At 43.1% G+C, this 26,947-nt stretch overlaps 1 protein-coding gene across 1 annotated transcript; it reads right to left on the bottom strand.

Moving 5' to 3' along the window:
• Positions 1-230: 230 nt before the first annotated feature.
• Positions 231-24,032, bottom strand: ZCCHC8 (zinc finger CCHC-type containing 8). The gene is made up of 14 exons (XM_027853544.1): positions 23,346-24,032; positions 16,742-16,784; positions 15,101-15,175; positions 14,603-14,708; positions 12,764-12,841; positions 11,240-11,343; positions 11,046-11,111; positions 10,235-10,295; positions 9,504-9,646; positions 9,179-9,321; positions 6,300-6,418; positions 5,192-5,278; positions 4,019-4,139; positions 231-1,296 (listed from the first exon to the last, which is right to left on the bottom strand). Exons 1-14 carry the CDS (start codon positions 23,590-23,592, stop codon positions 494-496), a joined length of 2,196 nt encoding a protein of 731 aa, XP_027709345.1. The 5' UTR covers positions 23,593-24,032; the 3' UTR covers positions 231-493.
• Between the last annotated feature and the right edge of the window lie 2,915 nt (positions 24,033-26,947).

Genomic DNA, 26,947 nt, shown 5'->3' with positions numbered 1-26,947 from the left:
AAAGCTAGTAATTCCTGATTCTCAATTGACTGCCCGCACTGAAATATGGGAAATTTAAAACGGTCAGAGCTTTAAAAAACTTTATATTATTGTTAAACTTATCTACAAGGACAATTAGCAAAATGTAGAAAGAGAAAACAATGTACAAAGGACAGATTTAAAAACTACCACTCCTGAAACTCACAAGTCAAAAAAAGGTATAAACCTTATCAATTAAGTGAACTCAGACATCATTTTTTTCTTCCCATTTTTATCTCAGAAAATGAAAAGCTCAATGAGCAAATCCACTGGCTTTCCATTCTTCAGGGGGACCTTGCCTTTTGACTAGGCCAGGGCTTGCTCACAGCGCCATCCAGCTTTGGGTAGCTCTTTTTTAAACACTGAGGGAAAGAACAAAACAAAGAATCGCCCACATTGTTGATCTCCAAGCAACAGAGAACACAAAGTGAGGCTGAAGTTCAGGGTCACTCGGGTTAACACCCAGAGGCTACCCTTAAGGTTTTTTGTTTTTTTGCTGGTTCCGGGGCGAGTTCTTTAACAAGCTTCGTATCCGGAGATAGACGCCGGTCGATTCGGCCATGTTCTCAAACTCAAACGGGGTTATTCCTGCTGCAAACTTGCTCATGTCTGGGATGGGGCTGCTGGTCTTGGCAGACGCTGCTGTACTGGCCACCCCCTGGGGGAGATCGCACCTGCTGCCCTCGCTGCCCTCACAGTCCAAGTCCACAGTGCCATTGTCCAGGCCACCCTCGGAGTCTGCCTGGGCAGGCTCCTCCTTCTTGACCTCTTCACAAAGCATCCCCTCCTCAGAGCTGGGGCTTGGTCTGGAATGCTCAGGGCCACAGACCTGCACACAAGAGTCTGACACGCCAAGCTCTGCTGCCGGCTGCTCCTCAAGCACGTTTCCTTCCGGGGCAGAGGTTTCTGGCTCATTCCGGCAGGGGGATGAAGAAACAGAATTTCCAGTCAAAGGTGTGTCCACGGGGAGGTCAGAATCACTGTTGGCGCTGTCAGCTTGCTCCAGGGCAGCCCAGATCAGCCTCTGCTGCTCCTCGAGCTCTTCCAAGGTCAAAGTATCTTCATCCATGGACGCAGCTCCACTCCTGGGCTGAGCAGAGTCACTGGGAGTGGGAGGAGGGGTACCCCTGGGGAGAGGAGGCGTAAAGCTGGGTGGGGTACATGGAGGAGTCCCCTGGGGCAATGGAGGAGGAGTTCTAATCAAGGGAGATCCAGGAGGCAACGGGGGTTGAAACTGAAATCCTTCACCAGGATGAGAACCATGTGGTACCTCCATATCTAAAAAATAAAATTAAGAGGCTCTTTCAGAATTTGTAATTAACGTGTGACTAATATTTGTAATATGACTTAGGGATATATTCATTAGTCAATCACAACTGGGTTGGTGTTCTAGGGATTCAACTGAACATTCTGCAAAGACCTGTGGCTTCACTAGTGTTGGGTCTCCCCTCTGCTAATGCAGATTGTCACCCCTCCACGGCTCAGTCACTGAAAACAGCTGTGGCCAAAAAGTTGACCCCTCTGTGTTCTGACAACAAGCCAAGTCTGTGTCTGGGCCTTTGCACTTCACAGGGATTAATATACTGCATCAAGAGGGAGGAAAAACACACACACACACACACACACACGATGTGATAAATGCACAGGAGATGTGGAAACAAAGCATTCTGAGAGATCCGAGGAGGGACTTGTAGTTTAGGGGCACAGGGCTGGGAGATCAAGGAAAGTTTCAAAGAGGAAGAGGCATAAGTTCAACCAGAAAGCCTTTCAGAAGGTGGAAAGTGATTTTGGTGTAGTGGGATGAGCTGCGGAATCAATGAGGACTCAAGTCAGACTGCCACAAGGAAGTAGATAAAGGGAAGAGCATGAAGGGAGACTGAAAAGAGGCTGAAGCCAGAGTGCAGAAGGCAATGAATTCTCAATTCCTTAGGCTGGTCCTTACTGGGCAGGCAACTGGGAGTTGCCAGAGGATTTTCAGCAGGGCAGGGACACTGCCAGAGGTGTCCATCAGGAACATCATTCTGCGGCTGGTGGTGCAGGATGAGTTAGATGGGAGTGGGCGTGGCTGGAGGAAGAAAGACCAGTTGGGAGGCGACTGCAAGCTAAGAAATAAAGGAGATGGGTAAAGGAGAGCTTGAATTATGGTGGGAGTGGGTATATTCAAGATATTGAATCCAAAGACAGCAGGTTTGGAGCCTGGGAAGATGGTGGTGCCATCAAAAGAAATAATACATATGTGGAACTGTCACTAAATTAAGGAATTTGCTTCCTAAAAAGTACTTCTGCTAGGTCAAGGACCAAGTGACTCACATGGATATGAATATTGACAGTAGCACTTTTTGTCAAGGCAGAGAAGAGAAATAAAATAGGTTCCATAACTTTGGTGAATGGCGGAATAAGACGAACGTGAGAGGTGCAGAAAAGTCCAGCAAGTTTTGTTAGCAGTTGCAGAGTGAAAAGAAGAGAACCAGAAAAATAATTTAAGTGATAATCACAAGAATCAGGTGAGGGCAAACAATCCACAAAGACCTGAGAACTCCGCCCAAGGCAGCGACCAATTAGGATTCCAAGAAACCGATGACAACAAAACCACTCCATCCTTTTGGGCAGAGAGGTGACAGTGTTCCAGAAGAAGGCCCAGTCCATATGCTCCTCTGTTTTGCTTAACTACATACCCGTGTTACAAGAGAAAGCTGGTGGTTGGTGGCTGGCGACAGATTTTTAAAAATTCGGGTAGGGAAGAAAAAAGAACAGAAGGGGAACAGAGTAATTGTGTTATTGCCTTGTTCAACTTACCGCATATATTTAGGTTTAGTCCTGATCGCAAAACAAAGGCTACACATAATACTGTCTTAAGTCATCAAACACGGCTACCTAGCACTAGTCAGGTGAGCCTCCTCCACTGGCAGAGGCTCAGCGGCTTTGGCAGCATCAGCACCTTCCACATTACAAACCAAGGATCATCTCTCTCGAGCCAGAAGGGACCGCACAAGTCATTTAGTCCCTACACCTCATTCTACAGACGAAGGAAACTGAGGCCCAAAGGGGTGAAGCGGCTGTCCCACGGTGACCAAGGCAGCAAGGGGCAGACGCACAATCCTTTCTCACTGTGGGGTCCCCATGCTAATCACAACGATAATGATGTCTGGTTGTAAACTGCGGCTTCAAAGTTTGCCAGGTTCTTTATGAATAAAAAGTGACTCTCTTTGGAAAAGCCACGACCGCTTCTTAGTTTTCAAAGTTTCAAACATGTCCTATGAGATCCAGTCACCATCACAGCAGCCCGGCTGTCAGAGCCACTTGGAGTACATTCAAATTGTGTGTGTGTGTGTGTGTGTGTGTGTGTGTGTGTGTGATAGAGAGACAGAGACAGAGAGAGAGACAGAGACAGAGAGAGACAGAGAGAGAGAGAATTGGGTTTTGAAGACTAGATCAATGGTTTTGCTGAATTGTCTCCCTACCTTAAAAGTTTTGTTCTAAGAAAGGGCTTAATGGATAGAGGGAAGGAAATTATTATATTGTGAAGATTACATAAAAACAAACATCACCAATATATAAGTTTTTTAAAACCAATAAACAGGTTAATTAATGTTCTCATCTGCCCACGATACTATATAATAATAGGGACCCATTAATAGAAGAACTGCTCAGAGCCACAAAATATCCTAAGTTGGGAAGGATCTGAGTAGCTCTCTAGTCCAACCCAAACCTGAAAAGTTGGGGATGGAAAGAAGGAAAAAGAATGACTTTTTAATCACTGGATCTGATATAACACACCCACACTGCACACATTTCATCACGTGGCACTCAGGTCACTGAGGAACAACAGATCTTTCTTGGCTAATAACAACACTCTGTAAAGGGCAGGGCACCATAAGGGCTAGGCCCCTCTTCAGGCTGGGGGTGGGGTGGGCAGTGTTGCAGCCTGACATTTCCCGGGGCACTTCCTCATGGCTCCAGCTTCCTTTCTTCTGCTACTCTGGAATGAAATGAGGCTCACCTGAGTCGAGGTCCATGTCCGTGGCTGAGGACGTAGTCGTGCTGCTCCCCCTTCTCTGTTTCTTTGGGCTGCAAGGACTAGAGTGAGACGCGGCCCTTTTGCTGCCAGACTGGGGACTCATCTGAAGTTGTGACAGAAGCCAGTTATTAGAACAGCGTGACACAACCGAACCCTTTGCGTCATGTAACCGCCACGAATACTGGACTTCCCAACAACGTGCAACAAGCTTTGCTTCTCCTCTGTCCTTATGCTTCCACGGCTCCTTTATTTTTATTCAACAGCCCTCAACAGCACCCGAGGCTACTACGCCCCCGTCGTTCCAGTGCCCCTCAGGGGGCAGTATCGCCCACTTTGGGAACCTTTGGTCTAGGGCTAGGGTCTAGCTAGAGTGGATTTTTCTATTATTTCTTCTTGAACATATCATACAAACCAAAAGAAAAAAATGACTGCTTTATAGATATCACAAGAAAAGGCTGCAGGTTTCCAGAACTTGAATAATTAAATTTCAGGGAGCTGGGATTTCATCGCAGGCACTATTTGTCTAGTAGATGGTCTTTCCATGCACAGCATGTCCCCTGCCAAACCAGCCCTTGGCAGCAGTCTCTCTCTCAACTCAAATGCAGCTGACCCACTGGTGGGAGACAGAGAGCCTGTCACTGGCCCCCACACTAGGCCTGTGAAAGCCAGCACTCTGGCAGAAGGGTTTTAGTCACCCTCAGGTCACCCCCATACAAGGAGAAGGCATCCAAGTGTGATGTGAGTGGAGGATTTCTAAGACTAGCTAAATATTCTATGATAATCAACAACTCATCTTATGGCACTTTAATGTTTATAAATTTACAACCCTGTGATCATACCCTAGTATCACAAATCCATGTTTTATGAAAACAGAAACCAACTCAGAGAAAGTCACTGGAGTGAGCCAGGACTGAAGCCAGACTTGGACCATCTAACCCCGAGGAGAGTGGGTAGACCCCGGTGCCCACCTGTCAAACGGCCTCTCTCCTACTCACCCAGTACAGGATGGGGTCCCTCTGGGAGGCTGTCAGAGCCCCCCCCCATGCCCACCTGAAAATGGCCTCTTTCCTACTCATCCAGTACAGGGGCCCCTCTGGGAGGCAGCCTGAGGGAAGACACAGAATGCAGCACATTAAAGACACCCAATCTACTCACTGCTTGGAAATTAGAAGACAGGTAACTCGCAAAAACATCCTTCTGCTGCGATGCTTGCATTGGTATAGAGCCAAATATCCTCCAGTCCTGAATAATGGAAAACAGAAATCTGTATTTGGTGAACGTGTCGTGGTGGTTGACGTCACGTCATCAAGAGGCAAACCCAAGACTCAGACGATCAGACTTCGCCGTGGGTCAATCTCCCACTACTTAGCAGGGATGCAGACCAGTGGTGCTTGCGGAATTAATTCCACCAACAAACTGTGCTTATATACCAGGAAATGCTTGACGTTATCCTCTGGCAAAGAGAGGTCTGTGGACACAGGGAAAATGCAGGCCTTCCTTATCTTACTGCTGACTTCCTGCAAAAGCCTCTCAAGTGAACTGGCTTCAGCATCTCCTCCCTGCAATGTATCTCACATGCTACTAGGAACAGGCGAATGGGCCCTAAATGTGCTCAAAAATGATCTATTTCCTTTTGCTTCAAATTCAAAATCCTCTCCTCTGGCTTTCCAGGACCCATACAATTCAGGTAAGGCTAGGCTAGTCTTCTCACTCTCTTGCTTCTTTCTTCTTTGGCCACTCAGGAACTCCATCCTGATACTGCCTGGCATAGAAGCTTTAACCTGCTCCAGTTTTCTGACCCGACCATTCCCACCTTGCTTTGGCAGGGTAGCCTAGCAGCCCACCAACCCCCAGAGATCACAATACTAGGGTGGGAATTGGTGCAAACACCTGACTGGCTTGAGTCTGAACGCAGCTCCATACTGCTGCCCCGAGTGATCTACCAGCCGCAGCCTCCCCAGCAGCAATGACTGAGGACACCCATTCACCTGTCTGGCCCATGCTGCCTCTGCGTAAGTATTGTTCTAAGATCAATTTCATATTTATCACCATCTCACGAATTCAACTCATTTTTTTCTTCTTTTTTTTGGGCATACAGCTTATGTTCTAAGACATTTAAGATATATCAGTAACCGGTTTTTTTGCTGCCTTTGAAAAATAGACTATTTTTTTACACAAAATTAACAAATGAATTAAACTAAAATTTTAACAATATCAAATTTAAACAGAATGTCATACAAGACAGAAGAAGAAACACACTTACGTCAGAAATTCCTTTGGGGGTAGATATGTTAAAGCCAGGGTAATTGACCAATTTAGAGAGATCGTAAGTGACACATTTATTCTGCAGCTCTCCTGCTTCCGTTTCACCGTCAGCCGTATCTATGAGAAACCACGGAAGGCGCCGTTAGAAGCCAGCATCGAACCAAGGTATCCGCATACGCAGCAGACACAGAACATGCCTGCCCTTGGGGCAACAAAACTGTTCTGAGAATTATTCTGACCATAATTTTAGGTCAGACTACTCTGCGGGTTTCTTCATATACGGCAATACAATTGCTGATATTTCCAGATCTCTGCTGATCGACACCACTGTGGAGATGAAGCCAACAGGCTCACCCAGGTTATGGCTAGAATGGTTCTAGAATAGTTCTGCCACCAGGTTGGTAGAGATAACAGTGAAAACAGCAACACAGCAGGGATGGACTTGGGATTCCTACCTTCTAGTACCTAAGATAAGTACTTCCTATTTCTTGGCTTTTCTTACAAAGATTTCACATTGATGTATAAGGCAGAGAACACGAGAGAGTGAAGGATCATCTACACAGGACAACCAGCTTAAAAATAAACGGGAAGCTTGGGTTCTTGAGGCTCATGAGATGTTAAAAGTATTATTATTAATAGGCATGAATCCTGTTGTTCCATATAGGCCTGAAAGACATTTAAAATTTACTAAATACATTAAAAATTGATTACCTAGAATGTCTGGGGAATAGAGTACCCTCATTAATAGACTTTTTCCCCCAGTTAAGTGAAGTTTTTTTTACTTTATTCCACTGAAATAATTCTAAATATGCTGACGCCTTTTCCTAACTTAGTATATATACTCAGTCTAGGTAACTCCCGATTTGAAAACTCCCTCCCTTTCAGTGTGGCAACTCATGTGTATCTGACGGTCTCAGAAAGTTACCTGTAGTTTAAGTAATTTACCCACGTCCAAACAGACAGACAGTGTCAGAGGCACGTGTGACTCAAACCCAGGCCTTCCTAACTCCAAGGCTCTCTCACTCCGATGGCCCAGACAGCCACCAAGGAATGTCCCTTCAAACTCGGTTCTCATTTGATGACTCATACGGCAGTCATCCGTAACGCTGCCTCTCTACAGCTGGGATACTTGAATCTATTAAGACTCTTACAGAGCCTCAGGGCCACAAATTCTTGCTCATCTGTTTGGTTCTATGTGACAAGGACATAAAGAAAAGAGCCTGACCCTGCTGGGATTCCCTGGCTTCTACCACTGATCTGGGATGGAGTACCACTGATCTTCCCTAGACCCTCGAGCATCAGTCCATCTGAAAAGGACGCCTGGTACGAGGTCACCTGGTTTCCACTCAGACACTTCCAATGAAGAGAAAGGCCACTGTTGCCAGAGGCAGCCAGCGCCATTTTGGTTGGCAGGTTGTCCTTGACATCCAATCTCAATTGGCCTTTCGGCAGCTTGTCTTGGTTCTGCCCTCCAGAGCCAAGGAGCTCCTCTTCTACACAAGGACCCTCCAAATACTTCATGGCGGGGAACAGGAGTGCACTCCTGAAACCCCATCTCCTCAAGCAAATCTGGGCACTTGATTGTCCCGGAGGAGCATGACCAGAATTTTAATGGAAGTGTGAAGTCCTCCCTCCTTCTGGGAGGAGACCCAGGTAACGAACCTACTAAGAAGCCAGGGGAAACCAGGGGTTTGGCCTCAGCTTACTCGTGCAATGCGGCATCTTCCTTCTATTGCTTTAGTCAACATAATAAATGTTGCTAGAGGAAAAGAAGCCCAAAATTGGTAGTGATAATGGAAAGCAGTCACACATAGGAAGAAGAACCCTGAGTACATCCGCATCAGAAGACATGGGTTTGATGCAAAGCTCTAACAGGGGATGCCCCTCTCTGAGCTTTGATTTCCTTATCTGTAAAATGGGGATAAACCTAGCATTTGGATTACCTACCTCATCGTAGGCTCGTTGTAAGGGGAGCTCTGATTAATCAACCCTGACCACACTAGGGGAAGGCAGCACAGTACAGTGGAACAAGCCAGGGTCAGCCCCCTGGCTCTGCTGTGTGTCCCGGTAAGCTAGGTCACTCCCCATACCAGGCCTCATCCATAAATCACAGAAGATGGCCCATGGTCCCAAGCTAAGAAAATGGTCATTCTTGTTACTGGGCTGGAATCTGTGATTTCTCCTGGCATGCACCCAGGCAAATAAGAAACAATCAGCATGATTCCATTTATTCACAAAGTTCTGGGATGGAAAGACACCCTATAAACGATCCAGTTCAATGCTCCTCTTGGGCCAATGAATGGGTAAGTGACGTCCCCAGACTTCGAGAACTTTCCACTGTATCATACTACCTTACACCTTCAGGCCAACAAAGGCAGGCTGTGGCTTTCAAATAAACAGCTTCTTAGAGAAGATACCTTGATCAGTGTAGAGAGGATTACACGAGCACAATTAAGACTAACTGTACCAGTAGTATCCAGACTAGGCACTTAATAAATGCTTATCAACTGACAAAAAGGTAAACACCTCGTTTAAAAAAGTCATCAGAAATATGATTGATTTTATCAACACTGGTGAAATATTTGGGTGATAATGGGAGCACTTTAAAACTAACTGGAGGTATGTCTGTGTAGACATCTGGTTTATTGGCTCTCAGTAGTCGCCAAAGGCTACCTTCGCTGAATAGAGGCCGCGGATACAACTGGATGCTTCATTAAAATCACTGCTCTGGGTTCTATTTGGTTCTTGTAGTATGAGGCCATTTGCCAGCTAGTGAATCACAAGGATGTCTCACCAGCCTGAACCCAATGGTCCCACAGTCATTTAGGTAGTAAAGACCATAGCTGTGACACTCTTCAAACTTAAAAAAATTTCTACCTTTTCCATCATAGAGAGCAAGTCCTGAATTCTCCAATTCAGCCTCTTTGAGCCAACCTGGTGGATAACCCAACTGCCGCATTCGATATATGAATGGTGGAAGGGTCTTATCAGTTACCCCAAGTGCATCCTGAAGTTCCTCACTATGAAAAAAAAAAGATAAGGAAAATGATTTAAAGGCATGGTGGGTTTTTTTTTTTTGTATTTCTATATATGAACTCAGTGACTAGATAACATTTATATATAGCATTTCAATTATTCTGAAGATAATATTGTGAGGAAAAAGAATAAACTTCTCTATAAAAAGTAGAATAATTAGATATACCTAATAATTCCTGGTTTGAATCTTCCAAATCTTTCTTCAACTTCCTCTGCATGGTACCGTTGCTGATAATTTTGGTTGTTTGCCTCTCCACAGGCTTCCATAAACTCTTTCCTCTTCTCATATATACGAGCAGCATTCCGAGGCTATGAGAGAATGTATTTGAAAAGAATAAAGTTGTATGGTTTAAATATATAGAAATTACAGGGAAACAATGATCACATTGACCTGGGCTGGACAAATAAATGTTTTCTCTGGACAAAACACTGTGCAGATTTTTAAGGCACAAAATAAAAAAACGTGGGGCAGCTAGGTGGCGCAGTGGATAGAGCACTCGCCCTGGATTCAGGAGGACCTGAGTTCACCAGCCTCAGACACATTAACACTTACTAACTGTGTGACCCCTGGGCAAGTCACTTAACCCCACTGCCTAACCAAAAACAAACAAACAAAAAATAAAACAAAAAATTAAAAATTAAAAAATAAAAAAGGAGGAAGAGGGTGAATTTGCTCTTTTTTAATTGTAGTATCACTTTATCATAAAACTGTCAAATTCCTTAAAGACTGTTTTTAATTCTTATACAACATTTCGTTTACCTGAGACACTGAAACAGATTACACTAGCTGAAACTTTGACGTCTTGAAATGTAATTGAGTACTCCTCAGCTGCTACAAAAATACTGAAAATACAGGAAACTGGACGGCCAAAGAGACATTGTACACAGGAAACTTACCATTGGACAGTCTTTCATCTGATGCTCTTCAGAACCACAATTGAAGCAGTGAGCCTTGGGTCTACAAGTTCAGAAAGGAAAGAGAGGTCATCATGTAAGGGATGCAACAAAAAAGCACAATCAGTCATACAGTGCTGTAAACAACGTCTGTGCAGCACGGAAATGAGAACAAACCTACCAGAATGAGCACAATATAAGATGTGAGAGCTAGAACAGCCCGTGGACAGCATGTAGTCCAACTGCCTCATGTTAACAGATTTCAAGGAAACAGGCCCAAAGGGCAAAGGGACTTGTCCATAGTCACACTATGTGATGCCGAGCTTCAAATTTATGTTAATATGCACCGCATTTTGCAATGGTCTAACAACTAAGAATTCAAGTGCTCTTTCCTTACTTTCTATCTCAGGCCTTGGAAAGGTTGGACAAGATCACTGCAATAGTGACCAACAGAGGAATATACAAGGTCTTCTCTCCCAAATTCAGTTTAAGCAACATAGAAAGAAGGAGGGCAAACAGCATATGGTTTCTATTATTTAAAGTAATAAGATGATAGGAAAAAGTTTTAAGCCCTCCCCCCAGGTAATTAGGTATGAAACAGTTCCAACAATCAACGCATCACCCTGTGTATTAAATATCAAGAGTAGCATTCACATCACCTTTGGTCCCCCTAGCATCTGCTTCCTCAATAAGACTCAAATCAACCGTTTGTTACCCAGTAACACAAGTGATAAGTATGATATATACTTTTCAAGCTAAGGGATTGTGTCGGTTCAATATACAACAAAAACTAAGAACAGCTCTCAGCACAAACCTTTTTGCCTTTACTTGTATTTCTTGCCCTTCTAGAGAAACAATCTGGCTGAAGACTTGCTGGTACCTTTAGTGGATTTTATTAAGGAACAGTTATACGGTGACATTTTTTATTTCTAAATCAAAGGTGCACTTAAAGCAGAAGTAAGTAATGCAAGTTGTATGAACCTTCCTTCTTTTCACTGAGTAGGATACTTGGGTATTTCCCATCCTTCAGTAAGCTGAGGGTTTTCGTTTAGTAGAGGTTGCCCCAATTTATCAAGGCAAAAATTGGTAAAATATAGGACACTTCCTACAACCTGTGGAAAAACAAGTCAGAGAATAGTGCTATTTAAATAGAAACAGTAAGTATGTAGATGAATCAACAACATAGGAATACTTAATTAAACTTTTAAAAATGCATTTTATTTTCTCTAACAGGCCCGGAAGTCCATGTCCTATTTAGTGAACCAGATCTTGCTATGTAAGTAAAAACTAGTGTCCAGATTTCCCCACCTTCTGGGAAGGTGCTATTTCAGAGCTCTTCTTATGGGCATTCATGAGTAAAAGCAGTGAATCTCAGGATGGGATGTATCACCTCAGAGAATGAGATTGCTGTAATTTCCCATCACTGCAGGAATCCCTTTGATTAGTCACTCACAAGGAGTCGTCCAGTGACACTGATCTCACTGCCACTTCATGAAGCATCCCTTTCTGCTTCTGGACAGCCCTGTCACTGTTGGCATCATTATAACAACGTTTTCTTCCTTGTGAGACTGAATCCTGACTCACTCTAACTTCCACCTGAAGTCCGAGTTCTCTCTTCGTGTCTGTACATCATGTTTGTATCTTAGAACACACAAGTCTTTCAAATATTTGGAGAGAGCCACTGTCCTTCCCCAGGTCCCATCGCCAACTCTTCTCTCCTCCAAAACAAACAACTCCAATTATTCCCATGAGCACATGCCCACTGCTCCCTCATATGCCGCTCTAGTAGGCTGATGCCATTCTCAAAACTTGGCACACAGAAATGAATAAAATACCCCAACTGCAGTCTGAACAGTGTAGATACAACGGCACGGCAACTTCCTATGATCTGGACACTAGACTCTCATTGGTTTTCTTAAGCAATCATGTCACACTTGGACAAAGCAAGCTCCGATGTTGTTTCCAATCAAGTAAAGCCAACAGATCTTTTCGTATGAACCATTCTGAAGCCCCCTCTGGCCTATGTCTATACTGGTGCAGTTAACTTTTTAACAATTTGAATGTGCTAGTCACATCTGTCCTTATTAAATGTCACTGCGTTAGCCTGCCATCCTAGTCTGTCAAGCTCTTTCTGAATCTTGATTGCATCAATTTACTCAGTTTCATGTCACCTGCAATTTCAAAAAGCACACTTTAATCCGTATTCATAAAGTAACGAACTTAAACAAAAAGGGCTGAGTCCTCTAAATGATGCCCATACACCAATAAAATCTAGCGTAACTGGTAGCTCCCTTACCAAAGGATGTACTTTAATAGTTCTACAAAATTAGTTAGGTATCTAGCATGTCTCCCTTTCAAAAGATTTTATGCTTTGGAAAATATTAAGCTACTTTTAAAATCATTTTATGAAGTCTGAGTCACATAACTTTCAAAAATGTTATTATATTAAATTCCATATGACTAACAGAAAGGAAAAACATATCTGCAGAAAAATCAAACAAAAGAAAATATAAGAAACCTAAAAGAACTTACACTAAAAGCTTCCTTAATTTTTTTTACTGCTTTGGATTTCTTCACTTTACGGTCCTCTTCCAACACAATACTGGAAGGCTAATATGGAGAGAAAAAATAAACCTCACAATAAGGTGCCTGGCTTTAATGAGTGCCAAATTCCAAGATGCAAGTGTTAGAAGACATATTCCTTATGCTATGTATTCAAAACATACCCCTGAGTACAACTCAGTATGTACAATCATATTCTGACATGCTATATTCATTTCCATAGAGAGGAATGTTGATGCAGAAGGACAGATTGCATCAATGGGTTAATGAGGAAGCAGCAGATACATAAAGTGCAACAGTCTTTAATGAAACAAAAATATATTTGAATCCTATTTTAATGGGTGGTAATTTGGAGACTGATTTGGATAGATCAGATAGAGTCTGAGGCTAAAAGTTCAAACACGTACAACACATTTACTACAGATCAGATAAGAAAATGAAAATAACTAATATTTGTCCCAAAGTACTATACAACAACAACTGATTTTCCCAATGACCCTGAGTCACTGCAAATTGAAAACTGCATTCTGGCTCAATGAAACATTAAATTATTATTGCTTTGGTGTTAAGCATATTCTTTGATGTTTCTTAAAGCAGTATGGTAGGATAAATAGCTCAACAAACTGCTAAATGCACAATTTAAACTGGAGTCATTTTGATCTTCACATTCAAAACAGCTCTCATTCAAAAAAGGAAATTTTATCAGATTCCTTTGTGTGTGGTGTATTAAGTGCTACTCACTTTTTTTTTTAATAAAAAAGCAGCTAGCACTGTGTTGCAGTCCTATCTTAACAAGCAAGAGGCAAAACAAAAACAAAAACAAACAAACAAACAACAACAAAAAATAAAACAAAAACCAAAAACCCAATCTTCATTCTAGGCTTCCACAGCCACAACAGGGACAGCCAAGGGTCCTCTAAGCCAGTCACACGGTGGCCTTAGGGGGACTCTGAAAGCAGGCCAGGGAGGGGATGACTGGAGAGCTAATTCCAGTGTGTGCTGCATACATCTTTTTTTTGAAATGGGGGGTAGGGGAAGAATGAGATCTGTTGTATAACCTTTAGTTATCAAAACATCAGCTGAGTGGCTCACAGAATGAGAGTTGTAAAGGGTCTTCTAAGTTGTCCAGTCTAAACTATATTTATTACCTGATCCAAAGTTTCTACTGTGGTCAGATGTCACACTAGGCAGTCTAGGGTCAATTAAAAGGATGAAAGAATTTAGAGGTGGAAGAGGCCTTAGAGATACCATCAGGGTCATCATCTATTAAACACTGAGATGGAGAAACTGAGGCAGAGAGGCCAGATCCAACAACCGAACACCACATAGAGAGTAACAGAGCAACAACTGAAATCCAAGTTAAATTTTATCAACTTTTCAATTTCAAATCCAGGCATCTTTCCACTGCTGATATAATTGTAACTGAAACCGAATAGCTAAATTCATACAACCTTAGATGCCCCTGTTATAGAGGGGGGAAAAAAAAAAGAAAGCAAGAGTCTGGAAATCAGAAGACCCTGATCTTGGATGTTGTTCTCCACTTCTTGATCTCAGATGCCCTCTGTCCTTTCTAGGTTCCCCTTTCCCCTTCCGACCTCCTTGATTTCAGACCCCCTTTCCTCCTAAGTCCTATTTTCTTAATCTGTAAAATGACAGTCTGATAAAAAGTTGGATGCTAAGTGGGTAGATCTCTCTGATCAGAGGACAGCAAAGGATGATACAAAGGACAGTGGATTTGGAATCACCAGAACACACTACTTAAAGAGCCTCTGGGACATGGGACAGACATGGCATATATACGGGACATACCTGGGGCAGCACATTAAAGGCAGTCCTCTCAATATCCCCTTTTTTCTGCTCCTCATATCGTTTTACTAAATTAGAAACAAATTCCTCGATTTCTTGATGATATTGCCTGTAGAAGAGGAGAAACTACATAAATACAATGTCTCAAGGATTAAACATTTAATAAAAATGTAATATTCTGCACACTTTCAAAAATTTTTTTCCAAATAACTGATCTTTATAAAGCTACATATAAATCTAGAAAATTTACAAAATTACTAATGTCTTAAAGAATTGGCAACAACTTTTGTTCAAGATAATCCCACTTCAGATAGTTTTTACAAATTATTTCATAAAGAGGGAAAAACTTAAAGGAGAAAGCACACAATGTAACCTAAGTAATTTTCCATCCAGAGTATTTTTAGGGATTAAAGAAATACTTTAAAGAAAGCACATTTACAAAAGCCAAACTAATAGTTTTAATGAACATAAGAACTTATTATGTTTTTAAAAGTTACTTACTTTGAAATAACATTGTTCATAAATAAAATTTGTAGCAAGGGTCCATCTAATTTAGAATTGTTCACCAAAATCCCACTAAAAGAAAAGTTAAAACATACTTTTATAGTTGATATTATACCATTTATCAACATATATAATAAAAATGTATTTATGTAATTAGCCCTAGTTTAATACTGTAGGTCTCAAGGCCTCATTTTATACAAACAAGTCCCATACACCTGAAGAAATAACCTACATTTTGGCAAAAATCTAGCTAGTATATGTACTCTACATACAGGCATCCTTGCTTAAAACAAATTATTGCTGGAAAATTTAGTTGTAAAATGAATCTAATTTTTCCACTGAATTCCAATATAAAATAAGAGGTATATTACACTGGGGAAAAACTGAGCCCCAGGATATTATAAAACTGGCTTAAAACACAGAAAATAATTTCATATTATCTATTTGAAAAAGATGTTTCACCAGAGTTAACCAAAATATTCAAGATAGTATGACTATTCCAATTACCTTTTGCCTGGCAAGACAACTATCAACAAATTAAATTCTATTAATTTTTCACCTCCCAATTTAATAGTTTATTTGCTCCTAGACTAGTAGTTTCCTTAGTAGGAATTGTAAACCTAGGAAAACTGTTTGTTTTGAATTTGGCAAAATCCTTTATAAGCCAGTAAACATGTCCTATCTTGGGAACGGGGTAGAGTTGAGGGAAAGGAAATTAGACCACACCTCTCTTCTACATCAGTCCTCACCAACCACTCTGTTATAACTTGAATTATTTTTAAATTACAAAAAAAAGTATTGTTGTTAAACTTCTTGTAAAGGATAAATAAAATGTTTAAGATCTGGCATTCATATTATAATTAGACCTCTAGTCTCCTAAAATACCTTAGAAAAACTATTCAACAGTTGCACAGAAAAATCACTAAGTAATCAGACCTTCCACACCAGAATCAAATAAAATGCTTCTGAGAATTTAAGTGTTTTTTTTTTTTTATTTTTAAGTATAAGATTTCATTAAGAAGGTCATTGTAAGTTAAATCAAGTAGCTGGGAGTCTTTTACACTAAATCCCATCAACCTTTACAAATCTTTGAAGATAGGTTAAGCGTGCACATTATTCTCTTTTATGAATGAGGAAACTGAGGCCCAGAACTAAAGTGATTTGCCCAAGATGGCTTCTTTACTTAATATTACACAGTGCTATGGCTATCTCGAGCTGTTTACATCCGTGTGCCTTTGAATGCCTTTCAGAAGGGGTGGGCACATATTTTAAGTAAATTAAAATTAGCCAAATAGTGGCTTAATGCAACAAAGATTTATTAAGCACTTACTGAGTGCTGGGTGAGATACAAAGCTTAGATAAACATTTCTGCTCAACAAGCTACATGACAATTTGTCTGTTCTATTCACATTTTTCCTTGATATGATTTAACCAATGTTTTCCAAAGTCACTTACAACAGATTAGTAAGAATATACATAAAGGTAAAAGAACTAGAAAATCTGGCAAATTCAGACCGTACTCATTTTTCTAAAATTCTAGGAAGTTTGGAAAAAAAAGGCATAAAATAAAGAACTTGATTTCTAAGAAGTCATTCTTGTTAATGGTATTAAACTAAGGTTTATTCCACGATTTCATACCTTGGTCGAGACAGAACGCTGAGTTTTCTTTTCAGTTCTTGATGTTAATTATTTGTTAAGGAATACAAATCAAACCTTTACAGTTTGCAGGACTAGCCAGACCGTAAATCCACAAATGTCAGCCAGAGCATTAGAAGCCGCCTAACACAGCAGGACTCCTCCCCACCTCACCCCACCCTGCCCCGCCAAACTGTACACACTAAGAGCAAGTCGGTAACTTCATTAAGCACTGGCGCAAAAGATGAAAAGTGATCCTCCTTGCCCTCAAGGAGCTCACCATCTATTAGCAGGGATCAAAATCTTTGTGCTGACAGGGTTGGAGATGACAAGGGCAAAGTGCTCTGAGAATTTTGTAAAACTAAACCAAAAAACCCTTCATCAAAAACCCTTAACACTTTGCTGAGCCACTCCTGGGCAGTATCCCCTCCAATGAATTCTCAAACAGAATGGTTAAGAGACACACACATTCCCCTCCAACTCATACACTCCATCACACCTATACTCAGAACCGAATGGCACCAAGAAGTGAAGATGGGCTGAACCAAAGCACACACACATACACAGGAAGGGCTTGGTCAGTGTTTGGGAAGGGAGACGTCACATGTAAAGCAAAGCATGAAGTGCTATATGAGAACTCTGGTTATTTTCAACAGAAATCAAGTTCAGATCAATCACTTTAAAGAGCACAGCCCTTACAAGGGCCACAAAAGAATGACAACACAGACCAGGAAGACAGTTACTATACGAGGAATAATGAGTATCTTATTAGAGTTTGGAAAAAGTACTGGAGGAAAAATTCCATTTACTTCAGCACTTTCTAAAATCAGAAGATGCACTTTCATGAGTCAGGAATCTTTTCCAAATAGGAAGAACTCCTTAAAATTGATCTTTACTCTTATTTAGGTGATATACATGTGGATGTATACATACACACAAACACACACGCACATATATATCAGAAGAGTTTATTCTTTGCAATCTGTCACAATGAAATCCCCAGTCCTCTTAAAAATATTTCAGGAGACCACGATCCCCTTCAATAAACATTTATTAAGGACTTAGGTGAAAAGTACTGTGCATCTTTCCATACAAACATAAAAACACAGCAAAAATGCTTCATTCTACATTATTTCTTTTTTAAAAGTTTTACTGCTTTTTTTCTTTTTTTTACATCACTGTCACTTACCAATGAGCTTCTGCTTCTAAGAACCCTCCCTTGTAAAAAGCAAAACAAACCAACACACTGGCCAGATGTGATGACACATACCTCATTCAGGACCCATAGACCACCACTGCTCTGCTAAAAAGAGAGATATTTTGGGCCTCTTAAGTCAAGGTTGATCTCTGCATTGATCAGAGTTTAAATGGACAGCAAGAGTGAGCTTTCTTTCCAATATTACCCTGTACCAGGCACAGTGATAAGTTCAAGGGGTAAGGTAAACAATTAAACAAGAGTGTCCCTCCCCTCAAAGAACTTACCATCTAAAAACGATAAACAACATATAAGAGGGAAAGGAAAAGACAGCATGGGGTGATACTGGTTAGGAAGACAGCTCTCAAAGTTATTTTCTTTTATTTTCCTATGGTCATTATTTACTTCCAGGTCAGGTAAACTCTCACACCTTGTCAGCAAAGAAATCCCTCCCTTCGAAATCAAACTCTCCTGCCCTTTTCCCCTGAGATGCCATTCCTCCAGCTGCTCAGTGTCTGCCTGGGCCACGCCTTTAACTTCCCTTCACCTTCCTCGAAAATCGATGTAAAGTGCATCCGGGTGGGGGCTACGCCTTAAATGAAGTAGACCTGAACTGGGCTGTCCTTCATCTCTGCCTGTCATGATCTCACGCTCCCTTCCAGATCAGGTGCAGGGGCCAACTCATTCATGAAAAGAATGTTCTTTTCCTGCCGAATTTTCCTAGAGCACCTTGAAGCATTGCTACACTTGACCTTGTAACATAAGAATATTATTTCTAAGTCTGTGCAACTGTCACATGCCCTCCGAAAGCACAAGGTCCTGGATGACAGGGCCAGTCATCTTTCTGCTTTTTGGTGCGGTGAGCACTCAGCATCAGGTGAGCTCACGTTTGCTAAATCACCGTCAGGTTGGCCCCATACTTCATCACTGCACCAACAAGGGCTGATTAAGGGCAAGACACAAGTGCACCAGGGGAACAAAGACAAAAAGGAAATGACAAGTTCCTGAGGGAAACGGGGTATCCATAGTAGTAGAGACAAAAGGCATACAAAGTAAACACAGGGTCATTTGGGCAGCTAGGATGGAGGAGCAGAGCCTTGGAGGAAGGCAGGGATTCAAAGAGGTGGAAAGAGAAGGGACATGATGACCACACAGGGAGTGCCCCAGTAATAAGACTGAAGAGGGTGTGTGTGTGTGGGGGGGGAGTCTGGTTTTTAGACTGGGACTTCCTACCTCGCCAGGGCTGGAAGTGCAGGGGCCACAAGAGGAAGGGCCTGATCTCCCGATTGCAGTGGGAGCTTAGCCTGCTGCTTCCGGCCTGGGCAGCTTCCCGCCCTCAGACCCCTGCTCCCAGGGGCTCACCACACAACAGCACCCTTAGTGGGAACGCTAAACACCCAGTGAGCTCCTGGCCAGCAGAGGTAACACAGCTCATCAGCCCACGCTGGTGCAGTGATTAAGCAGGCGGTCACCATGCCCTGGCTAATAAGTCATTTCCAGACCACATCACCTGTACTCTGGTCATCTTCCTCAGCCCCCTGACTGTCCTCTGGGACCAAGGGTTCTGATAAATAAGTTTTTCCTGGCTATTTCCAAGTCTACCATACTAACCACCCCTGACTCCTTTTGTGTTTCATTCAGAAACTGAGGGCAGAGATGGCATCTTGCTGGCTGGCATCAGCATCTCCAAAGCCTAGCAGAGTGCCTGACACACAGTGTTTTAAAAAGGTTTTATTATTCACAGATTTATCAAGTATCTAATGCTGCCAGACCCTTCCCATCCATCTTCCTAGAGTTTAGCCCAGTTGCCTGGCCCACAGTAGAAGCTTAATAAATGCTTACTCATCTTTCCCACTGCCCACTCCCTGAGCCCCCAAGGTCAGCTCCTAACTGTAGCCTGGGATCACTCCCACCCACAGTCCTCCTTCCCTCCTATTCACATACTGTTGACCAGAGCTGGAGAAAATCAGGAAGGTGCTGACTGGGTCCACTGTAAATTTGTTACCTAACTTCACCCGGGCCCTCACCACAGCAAAGCTGTCTTTTTACTTTTCCCTATTGGATCTGCTATCCCACTAACCAGAAGCTGTTGCAACCTTCTTCCCCTTTCCCCTATGCTCTCAGCTGAGGACCTTATGTCATACTTGACTGGAAAAACTGAGACCATCTGTTGAGAATCTCCCCTTCTCCCCCATTTCACATCGTTCAGACATATTCCTTTGCTGTCTCGCATGAAGAGGTGGCCCTTCTCCCTGTCAAGGCAAACCCCTTCTACATGCAACCTTGATGCCACTTCTTCCCATCTTCTCCAGGAGATTACCCCTGTTATCCTTTCCACATTCTTCACTCTTCATCTTTCCCTTTCTACTGGCTGCTTCCAGGGCTAACAGACACACTCGTATCTCCCTCAACCTTAAAAAACCCTCCCTCCATCTGTCCACGTCCACTATCCGACATCCCAACCCCCCCCCCCCAATAGCTAAACCCAAGGCCTTCTGCAATTTGGGCCTTCATCTCCTCTCCTCTCCTCTCCATTTTAGACTTTCTGCAATCTGGCTTCCTGCCTTACCATGCAACTGTTTTCTCCAAAGTTACCAGGGATCCAACTGTCAAATTCAATGGCTTTTTCTCAGTCCTCACGCTTCTTGAGCTCTCTGCAGCCTCAGACACTGCTGATCATCCCTCTTCTCTTGTGCACTGTCCTCTCTGCTCTCTCTGGGTTCTCCTCCAGCCTGGCTACTCCTTCTCAGGTCTGTTTGCTGGAATTTCATTCAGATCACCACCAGCAACAGCAGGTGTCCCAACAGACTCTGCCCTGGTCCCAGTCCTTTTCTACACTATCATCCTTGGTGATCTCATCAGCTCTCATGGGTTTAATTATCATCTCTATGAAGATGATTCCCAGAGTCCATATTTCTTGTTCTAAGCTACGATCCACATCACCAACTTGCCTTTTGGCCGTACAAATTGGAAACTCAACAAATCCAAAACAGAATTCATCTTTTCCCCTCAAACCCTTCGCCGTTATTTACAGTCCAGGGCATCATTATCCTCCTACTTATCTCGGTTCCTCAATCTCACTCTTCCCACCCATCCAATCCATCCCCAAACTTCTCATTTCTACTCTCATAACATTTCTTGTACATGTTCCCTTCTCTACACTCAAAAAGCCACCACCCTAGTTTATACCCTCATCACTTCATACCAGTACTAGGACAAAAACCCTCCCAATTGATCTCTCTGCCTCGTCTCTCCCCACTTCAATCCATCCTCCTACTAAGCTGCCAAAGTGATTTTCTTAAAGCCCAGATCTAACCATGTGATCCCCACCTATTTAATACACTCCTTCAGTTCCCTATTACTTCCAGGACCAAATATAAAATGCTGTTTGGTATTTACAGTCCTTGACACAGAAGGCACTAAATAAACATACATATGCAGAACTTACAAGAGAAAATATATTATTTAGGTAGACTCTTATCTGTCCTCATTAAGCTTCTAGTCAAGTAAAAAACCAAACGTACCTCAGTGTGTTCAGAGCACTGTGGTGCCTATCATGTACCAGTCACTGGGGATACAGAAACAAAACCCCCCAAACTATCTTATCACTTGGATTCTGCCAGACACAGTACCGCCTTCCTGCACCTTACAGCCTGGGAGAAAAACCACCACGTGACCCCACACAAATAACTAGACAGTCTAAGGAGGGAGGACACAATGTGAAAACAACAGCATACAAATAATGTCTATTTTTAGCATCTACGTTTTTGTGTACCTAGTGTTTCTTTTCAGTCTGGGCAGCCCCGTATCTGGCATAGAGCAGGCACTTAAATGGTTGTTGATTAACTAAATCAATGAAGCACCTACTACGTGCCAGTCATTGTGCCAAGCAGTGGGGTTACAAAGAAAAGCAAAAGACATTCCCTATCCTCAAGGAAGCTTATAGTAATGGGGAGACAACAAGCAAACATATATAGATCAAGCTATACACAGGATAAATAGGAAATAATCAGAAAGAAGGCACTAGAAGTAAGGGGAAGAGTTGGAAAAGGCTTCCTGCAGAAGATGGTATTTTAGTTGGGACTTAAAGGAACCCAAGGAAGTCAGGAGGCAGAGATGACGAGGGAGAGCAATGCCTGAAGAAACGGGGGTGTCTTGTTCATGGGAACCAGGGGCATTATTTACCCATCTCAATACACTTTTTTTTCTCCCCTTCTATCCCGCAGAAGCACATTAAGCTCCTGGAAGACAGGGACTGTTCTGGTCTCTGTATCCCCAGGATTTAATCAATTCTTGATAACAGATTATCTACTCATCTTCACACCTACAGACGGTTTCCCCATCAGTAGAACTGGAAAGGAAGCGATGCCACTGTCTCTGTATCCCAGCGCCTGGCACACAGCAGGGCTTAATAATTGCTGATTAACTAATACTCATCTGCTTAAATGTTTTCTCCTTCTTGCCCCTCCCCTCAGGTTCGTGGAGGGCAAGGGCATCGAAAGTCAGTCAATAAACATTTATTATGTGCCAGGCACCGCGCTAACCCCAAGGATACGAAGAAAGGCAAAAGACAGTCCCTGCCCTCCAGCAGCTCAATGAAATTGGGGGGGGGTCCCCAGAAGATAACATGCAAACAGCTATGTAGGTAAAAACTATAGATGGGACAAGATGGAAATAATCAAGACGGCTTCATAAATCTCTACGGGGCACTCAATCGATTTACTTTCTCTCTTTCTCCTTCCCACTTTTTTAATTAGCTAGACGGCCCGGGGAAGGGGCGAAGAAGAGGGGGAAGAATTGTGGGATCCCAGAGTAGGCACCAAATAAATTGCTAAAAGATCTACTGATACTTTGTCAGTTAACTCCTTTTCTCTCTTCAGAAACTGACCTGAGCAGCTGCAGGGCAGGAGGGGCACCCAGAAGGCGCTTGATAAAGGCATGCTGATTATGATAACTCATCCGCTTACCCGTGGTCTCCCCTCCGGGCACAACTTGAGCAGCTGGGGGGCAGGAGGGGCAGCCCCACTGCCTGGCACCCAGCTGGAGCTTAATAAAGTCATGCTGATTAACGGATAACTCATCCGCATTCACGTGGTCTCCCCTGCAAGCACAACTCAAGCCGCAAGAGCGCCAGGAGCGGTATCGGGGTGCGCACTCAGCAGGCGCCTAATCAACGTTTGCAGACAGAAGGGCTGGCACCCCGCGGGGGCATCCCCGGGCACCTCCCTCGCGCGCCGCGGCCGGCCCCCGGGGAGGAGGGCAGGCGCGGCCCCTCGAGCTCCAGCCCCGACGCCCGGGCGGGAAGGGCAAGCGGGCCTGACGTCACCGGGTCCCCCAGCCCTCCCCAGGCGGGCTTCCCGGCTCCCCGCGGCCCAGCCGCTCGGCGGGACGGGCGACCGGACGGAAGGATATTCTCGGCGCGGAGCTGCTCGATGGTCTCCTCGGACCGCCGCAGCCGCTCGCGCAGCATCTCGTCCTCGACGCCGTTAGCCGCAGCCTCCTCTTGCGGCGTCTCGTCCTCCTCCCCCTCATCCGCCGCCATCTCCGCCGTGCCCTCCTCCGCTTCGAATCGGATGTGAACGGGCTCCCCGGACGCCTCGTCGTCCCCGCCGAAAGCCTCGAACAGCTCCCGGTCGCCGAAGTCCACCTCGGCCGCCATCTTGGCGCTCTAGGAGAGACGGGAGAAAGGGCGGGGCGACGGGGAAGAGCGGACGGTCTCCCGGAACGGCCAGCTTCGAGACGGCCTGTCTAAACTAGCCGACTGGACTACAACTCCCAGAAGGCAATAGTCTGCCGAATGGGAGAGCGGAGACGGTTCGGGCGCCAGGCATGCCGGGACTTGTGGTTTAACACAGTGCAGGGGGATGGGATGGGGTGGGGTGGAAGGAATCTGGGCGCCCGTTGTTCGCATTGCATACCGGGATTGGTTCTGGTGGCTCGGAAATCCCGGAGTCTAGGCGGTGTGAGCAGGAGCGCGTTGGGAGAAGAAGTCTTCACGGAACGTGGTGTAAAAGGAGAAAGTTCCGAAGGACCGTAGAACTGCCGAAGGGCTTAAGAGGGAATGGGCGTTGGGGGAAGGAGTGGTTAAATAATTAATTTAAGTGGGGGGGGGTTCTTAAATCGGGTACGGTAAAATTGTTTTTAAAACATTTTAATAGCTGCATTTCAATGTAATTGATTTCCTTTGTGGTCCTATGTAAATATATGTTAAGCAAGTTTACTTGTTCAGTATTTATTCCCATTGTTGTTTTTTGTTTGAGATGGATACAGCTGCTTCTTTATTTTAAAATTTTATTATATTTAGTTTTTATATCACATTTATATCCCAATACATCCCCCCCTTACTCTTCCAGAGAACCGGACCTTATTAAAAAGAATGAAGAAAAAAAGAGCAAAACTAAGCAACGCATTAACTCTGTCAAATAGCACAGATGGGTTCCACACCCATAGAAGAGAGAGAAGTGTTGAAAGCCATCTTAGGAGTAGCAGGAGGGAGCTCCACCCCTCCTCAACTCCTCCAAAGAGATCTAGAAAACACACCAGACAGAATTCTGTTGGGGAAATCCCAAGCAAAAGTCAAGAAGTTATTTTTCCAGTCCAGGCATGCATAGGAAAATAGGTCTATGCACTCTGGGGATAAGGTCTTCATAGAACCCACCACTGTAGGGAGTATTCCAGCTTGAGAGGCTATGCAAAGAAGGAAGAGGAAGTCTCAGTCTTCATGGGGACGACAGGGACAGATAACAACATAACAGCTTGATTGCCCAGAGCTCTGGGTCACAGATCTAGGTACGACTTAGCTGGAGAATGTGTCCCACACCCACTAGTCCCTAGCACAGGTCCTGGACTGTAAATAACAAGGTAGGAATTCCTGAACAATGGAGACAGTGCAGTTCTGTCACTCTAGTAGAGCTACCCAGCTGGTTGATAGTGGCAGACTCCAGCATCCTTCTATTGCAGGTCAAGAACTTGCAGAGCTCTAATCAGAGTGATAGCAATCAGACTTTACTCTAGATCATACCAGGTTAGAAGCATTGGAAGCTTGTAGGTCCCCATCCTGAGCAATCTTTCTTTGAGTTCATGGAACATAATATTTTGTAAACCAAAAAAGGAGCAAAAGGACTAGTTCAGATCTTTCCTATGGAAAAGCACAGAGCCTGGTCCTAACATCAAGTCTAAAGTTAAGAAGTAGGCTGGAAGAGTGAGCAAACAAACAAACAAAAAAAGAATCCCATAATCAAAAGCCATTATGGTGACGGGGATTCTCAAGACACAAACCCAGCAGGAATGACAAACATATAAGCAAAGCCTCAAAGAAAAATACAACATAGGCACAAATCCAACTAAAATGTCTGGATGAATAAGAATTTTTAAAAAGTTCAAAGCTTTTGTCAATGCAATGACATCACAAGAGGAAAAAAATTGGAAAAGAAATGAGAACTATGGAAGGAAAAACTGGAAAAAGAATCAACGGTTTAGCACAAGAGATATAAAACTTTGCTCAAGCAACAAACTCCCTGAAAATTCGAATGAACCATATGGAAGTCATTGACTCCATGACAAAATAAGGAAGAATAAAACAAAGTCAAAAGACTGAGAAAAAAATAGAAGAAAATGTAAGGTATCTCACAGCATAAACAACTAATCTGGAAGGTAGACTGAGGAGAAAAAAATTAAGATTTATCAGGTTACTTTAATGCTATGATAAAAAATGAGACTAGATATCACATTTCAGGAATTCTTAAATCTGGCCAGATCTCTTAGAATCAGGGGACAAAGTGAAAATACGATCCGCTGATCACTTTCTGGAAGAAACCCCAAAATGAAAACTTTCAGGAACATTATAGCCAAAATTCAGGTCTTTCATGTCAAAGGAAAGGTGTAAGGAGTCAAAAAAAAAAAATTCAAGTACAAAAGAGACAATCGGGATCACACATGATATAGCAACCACCTCCCGAAAAGAAGAGAACTTGTAATACCATATTCTAGAAGGCAAAGCATATAGGTTCACAATCAAGAATAATATACCCAGCAAAAGTGAATATAGTCCTGCAGGGGGGGAGTGGATCTTTAATGAAACAGAAGACTTCCAAGTATTCCTGATGAAAAGATCTGAGCTGTGTAGAAATCCTGAGGTTCAGATACAAGAGTTAAGAGAAATATAAGAAAGGTAAGTAAACATGGACAATGATACAGAATTGAAGGATAAACTGCCTTCTGTTATGGAGATACATATGCTCCTACTGAATCTTATCAGCATCAGGGGTCATAGAAGGAATATAATTAGGAAGTCTGGAAGTGGTTCTATTATGTCTTTATCTTCATAAGAAAAAAATTGGAAGGAAGGGAAGAAGAATACACAGGTGGGGAAGGAAGGGAAAGGAAGGTTAAAGAAAATTATCTTACATATTTAGGGCACGCAAGTTGACATCTTGAGGGGGATAGTGTAGGGGAGAGCAGCTGACACTTGAATACACACAGTGGGATATTAAAATACACCTCCTCAGGGAAATAGGATGGAAAGGCAGAAGGCAGAAGTAGCAGGTCAGTAGATTAAAGGAGGGATTAGTCCTAACCTAAACAAAATAAAGATGCACAAAAATACAGCTCTTTTTGAGGTGGCAAATAACAGGACATCTGATGGAGTATCAGTTGGAGAATGGCTGGACAAATTATGGTATGTAAATGTGATGGAATAATATTGCGCTGCAAGAAATGATGGAGGTTTCACAGAATCATGGAAAGGCATATGAATTGATGCAAAGTGAAGTGAAAAAAAAGTAAGAGAACATTTATACAGTGACAACAGTATGGTAAAGTCAGAGAACTTAGAATTAGGAACTTTGATGAACACAACGACCAACTGCAATTCCAAAGGACCTGAGATGAAGAATTGTGCTACCCATCTCCTGGTAGGTGAATGACTCGGTGTGTAGAATAAATGTGTGGTTCAGTGCCTGAGATTTAATTCAGTCCACCACCACAGTACATCAACAAATTACATTGAAATGGGT

Source organism: Vombatus ursinus, unplaced genomic scaffold (genome assembly GCF_900497805.2).
Source record: "Vombatus ursinus unplaced genomic scaffold, bare-nosed wombat genome assembly UNPS02009994.1, whole genome shotgun sequence".
In the NCBI taxonomy this organism is placed as follows: Eukaryota; Metazoa; Chordata; class Mammalia; order Diprotodontia; family Vombatidae; genus Vombatus; species Vombatus ursinus.
This window is presented reverse-complemented; position numbering and strand designations above follow the sequence as displayed.

What these genes read in the sequence shown, in the direction of transcription:
- ZCCHC8 (XM_027853544.1), bottom strand. Translation starts at nt 23,592, where the DNA reads ATGGCGGCCGAGGTGGACTTCGGCGACCGGGAGCTGTTCGAGGCTTTC. An exon ending in AGCGTTCTGTCTCGACCAAG is followed by an intron (nt 15,176 to 16,741) that starts GTATGAAATCGT and finishes CTTTTCTTTTAG; the next exon opens with TGGGATTTTGGTGAACAATT. An exon ending in TGTCTTCTAATTTCCAAGCA is followed by an intron (nt 4,140 to 5,191) that starts GTGAGTAGATTG and finishes TCACAACTTCAG; the next exon opens with ATGAGTCCCCAGTCTGGCAG.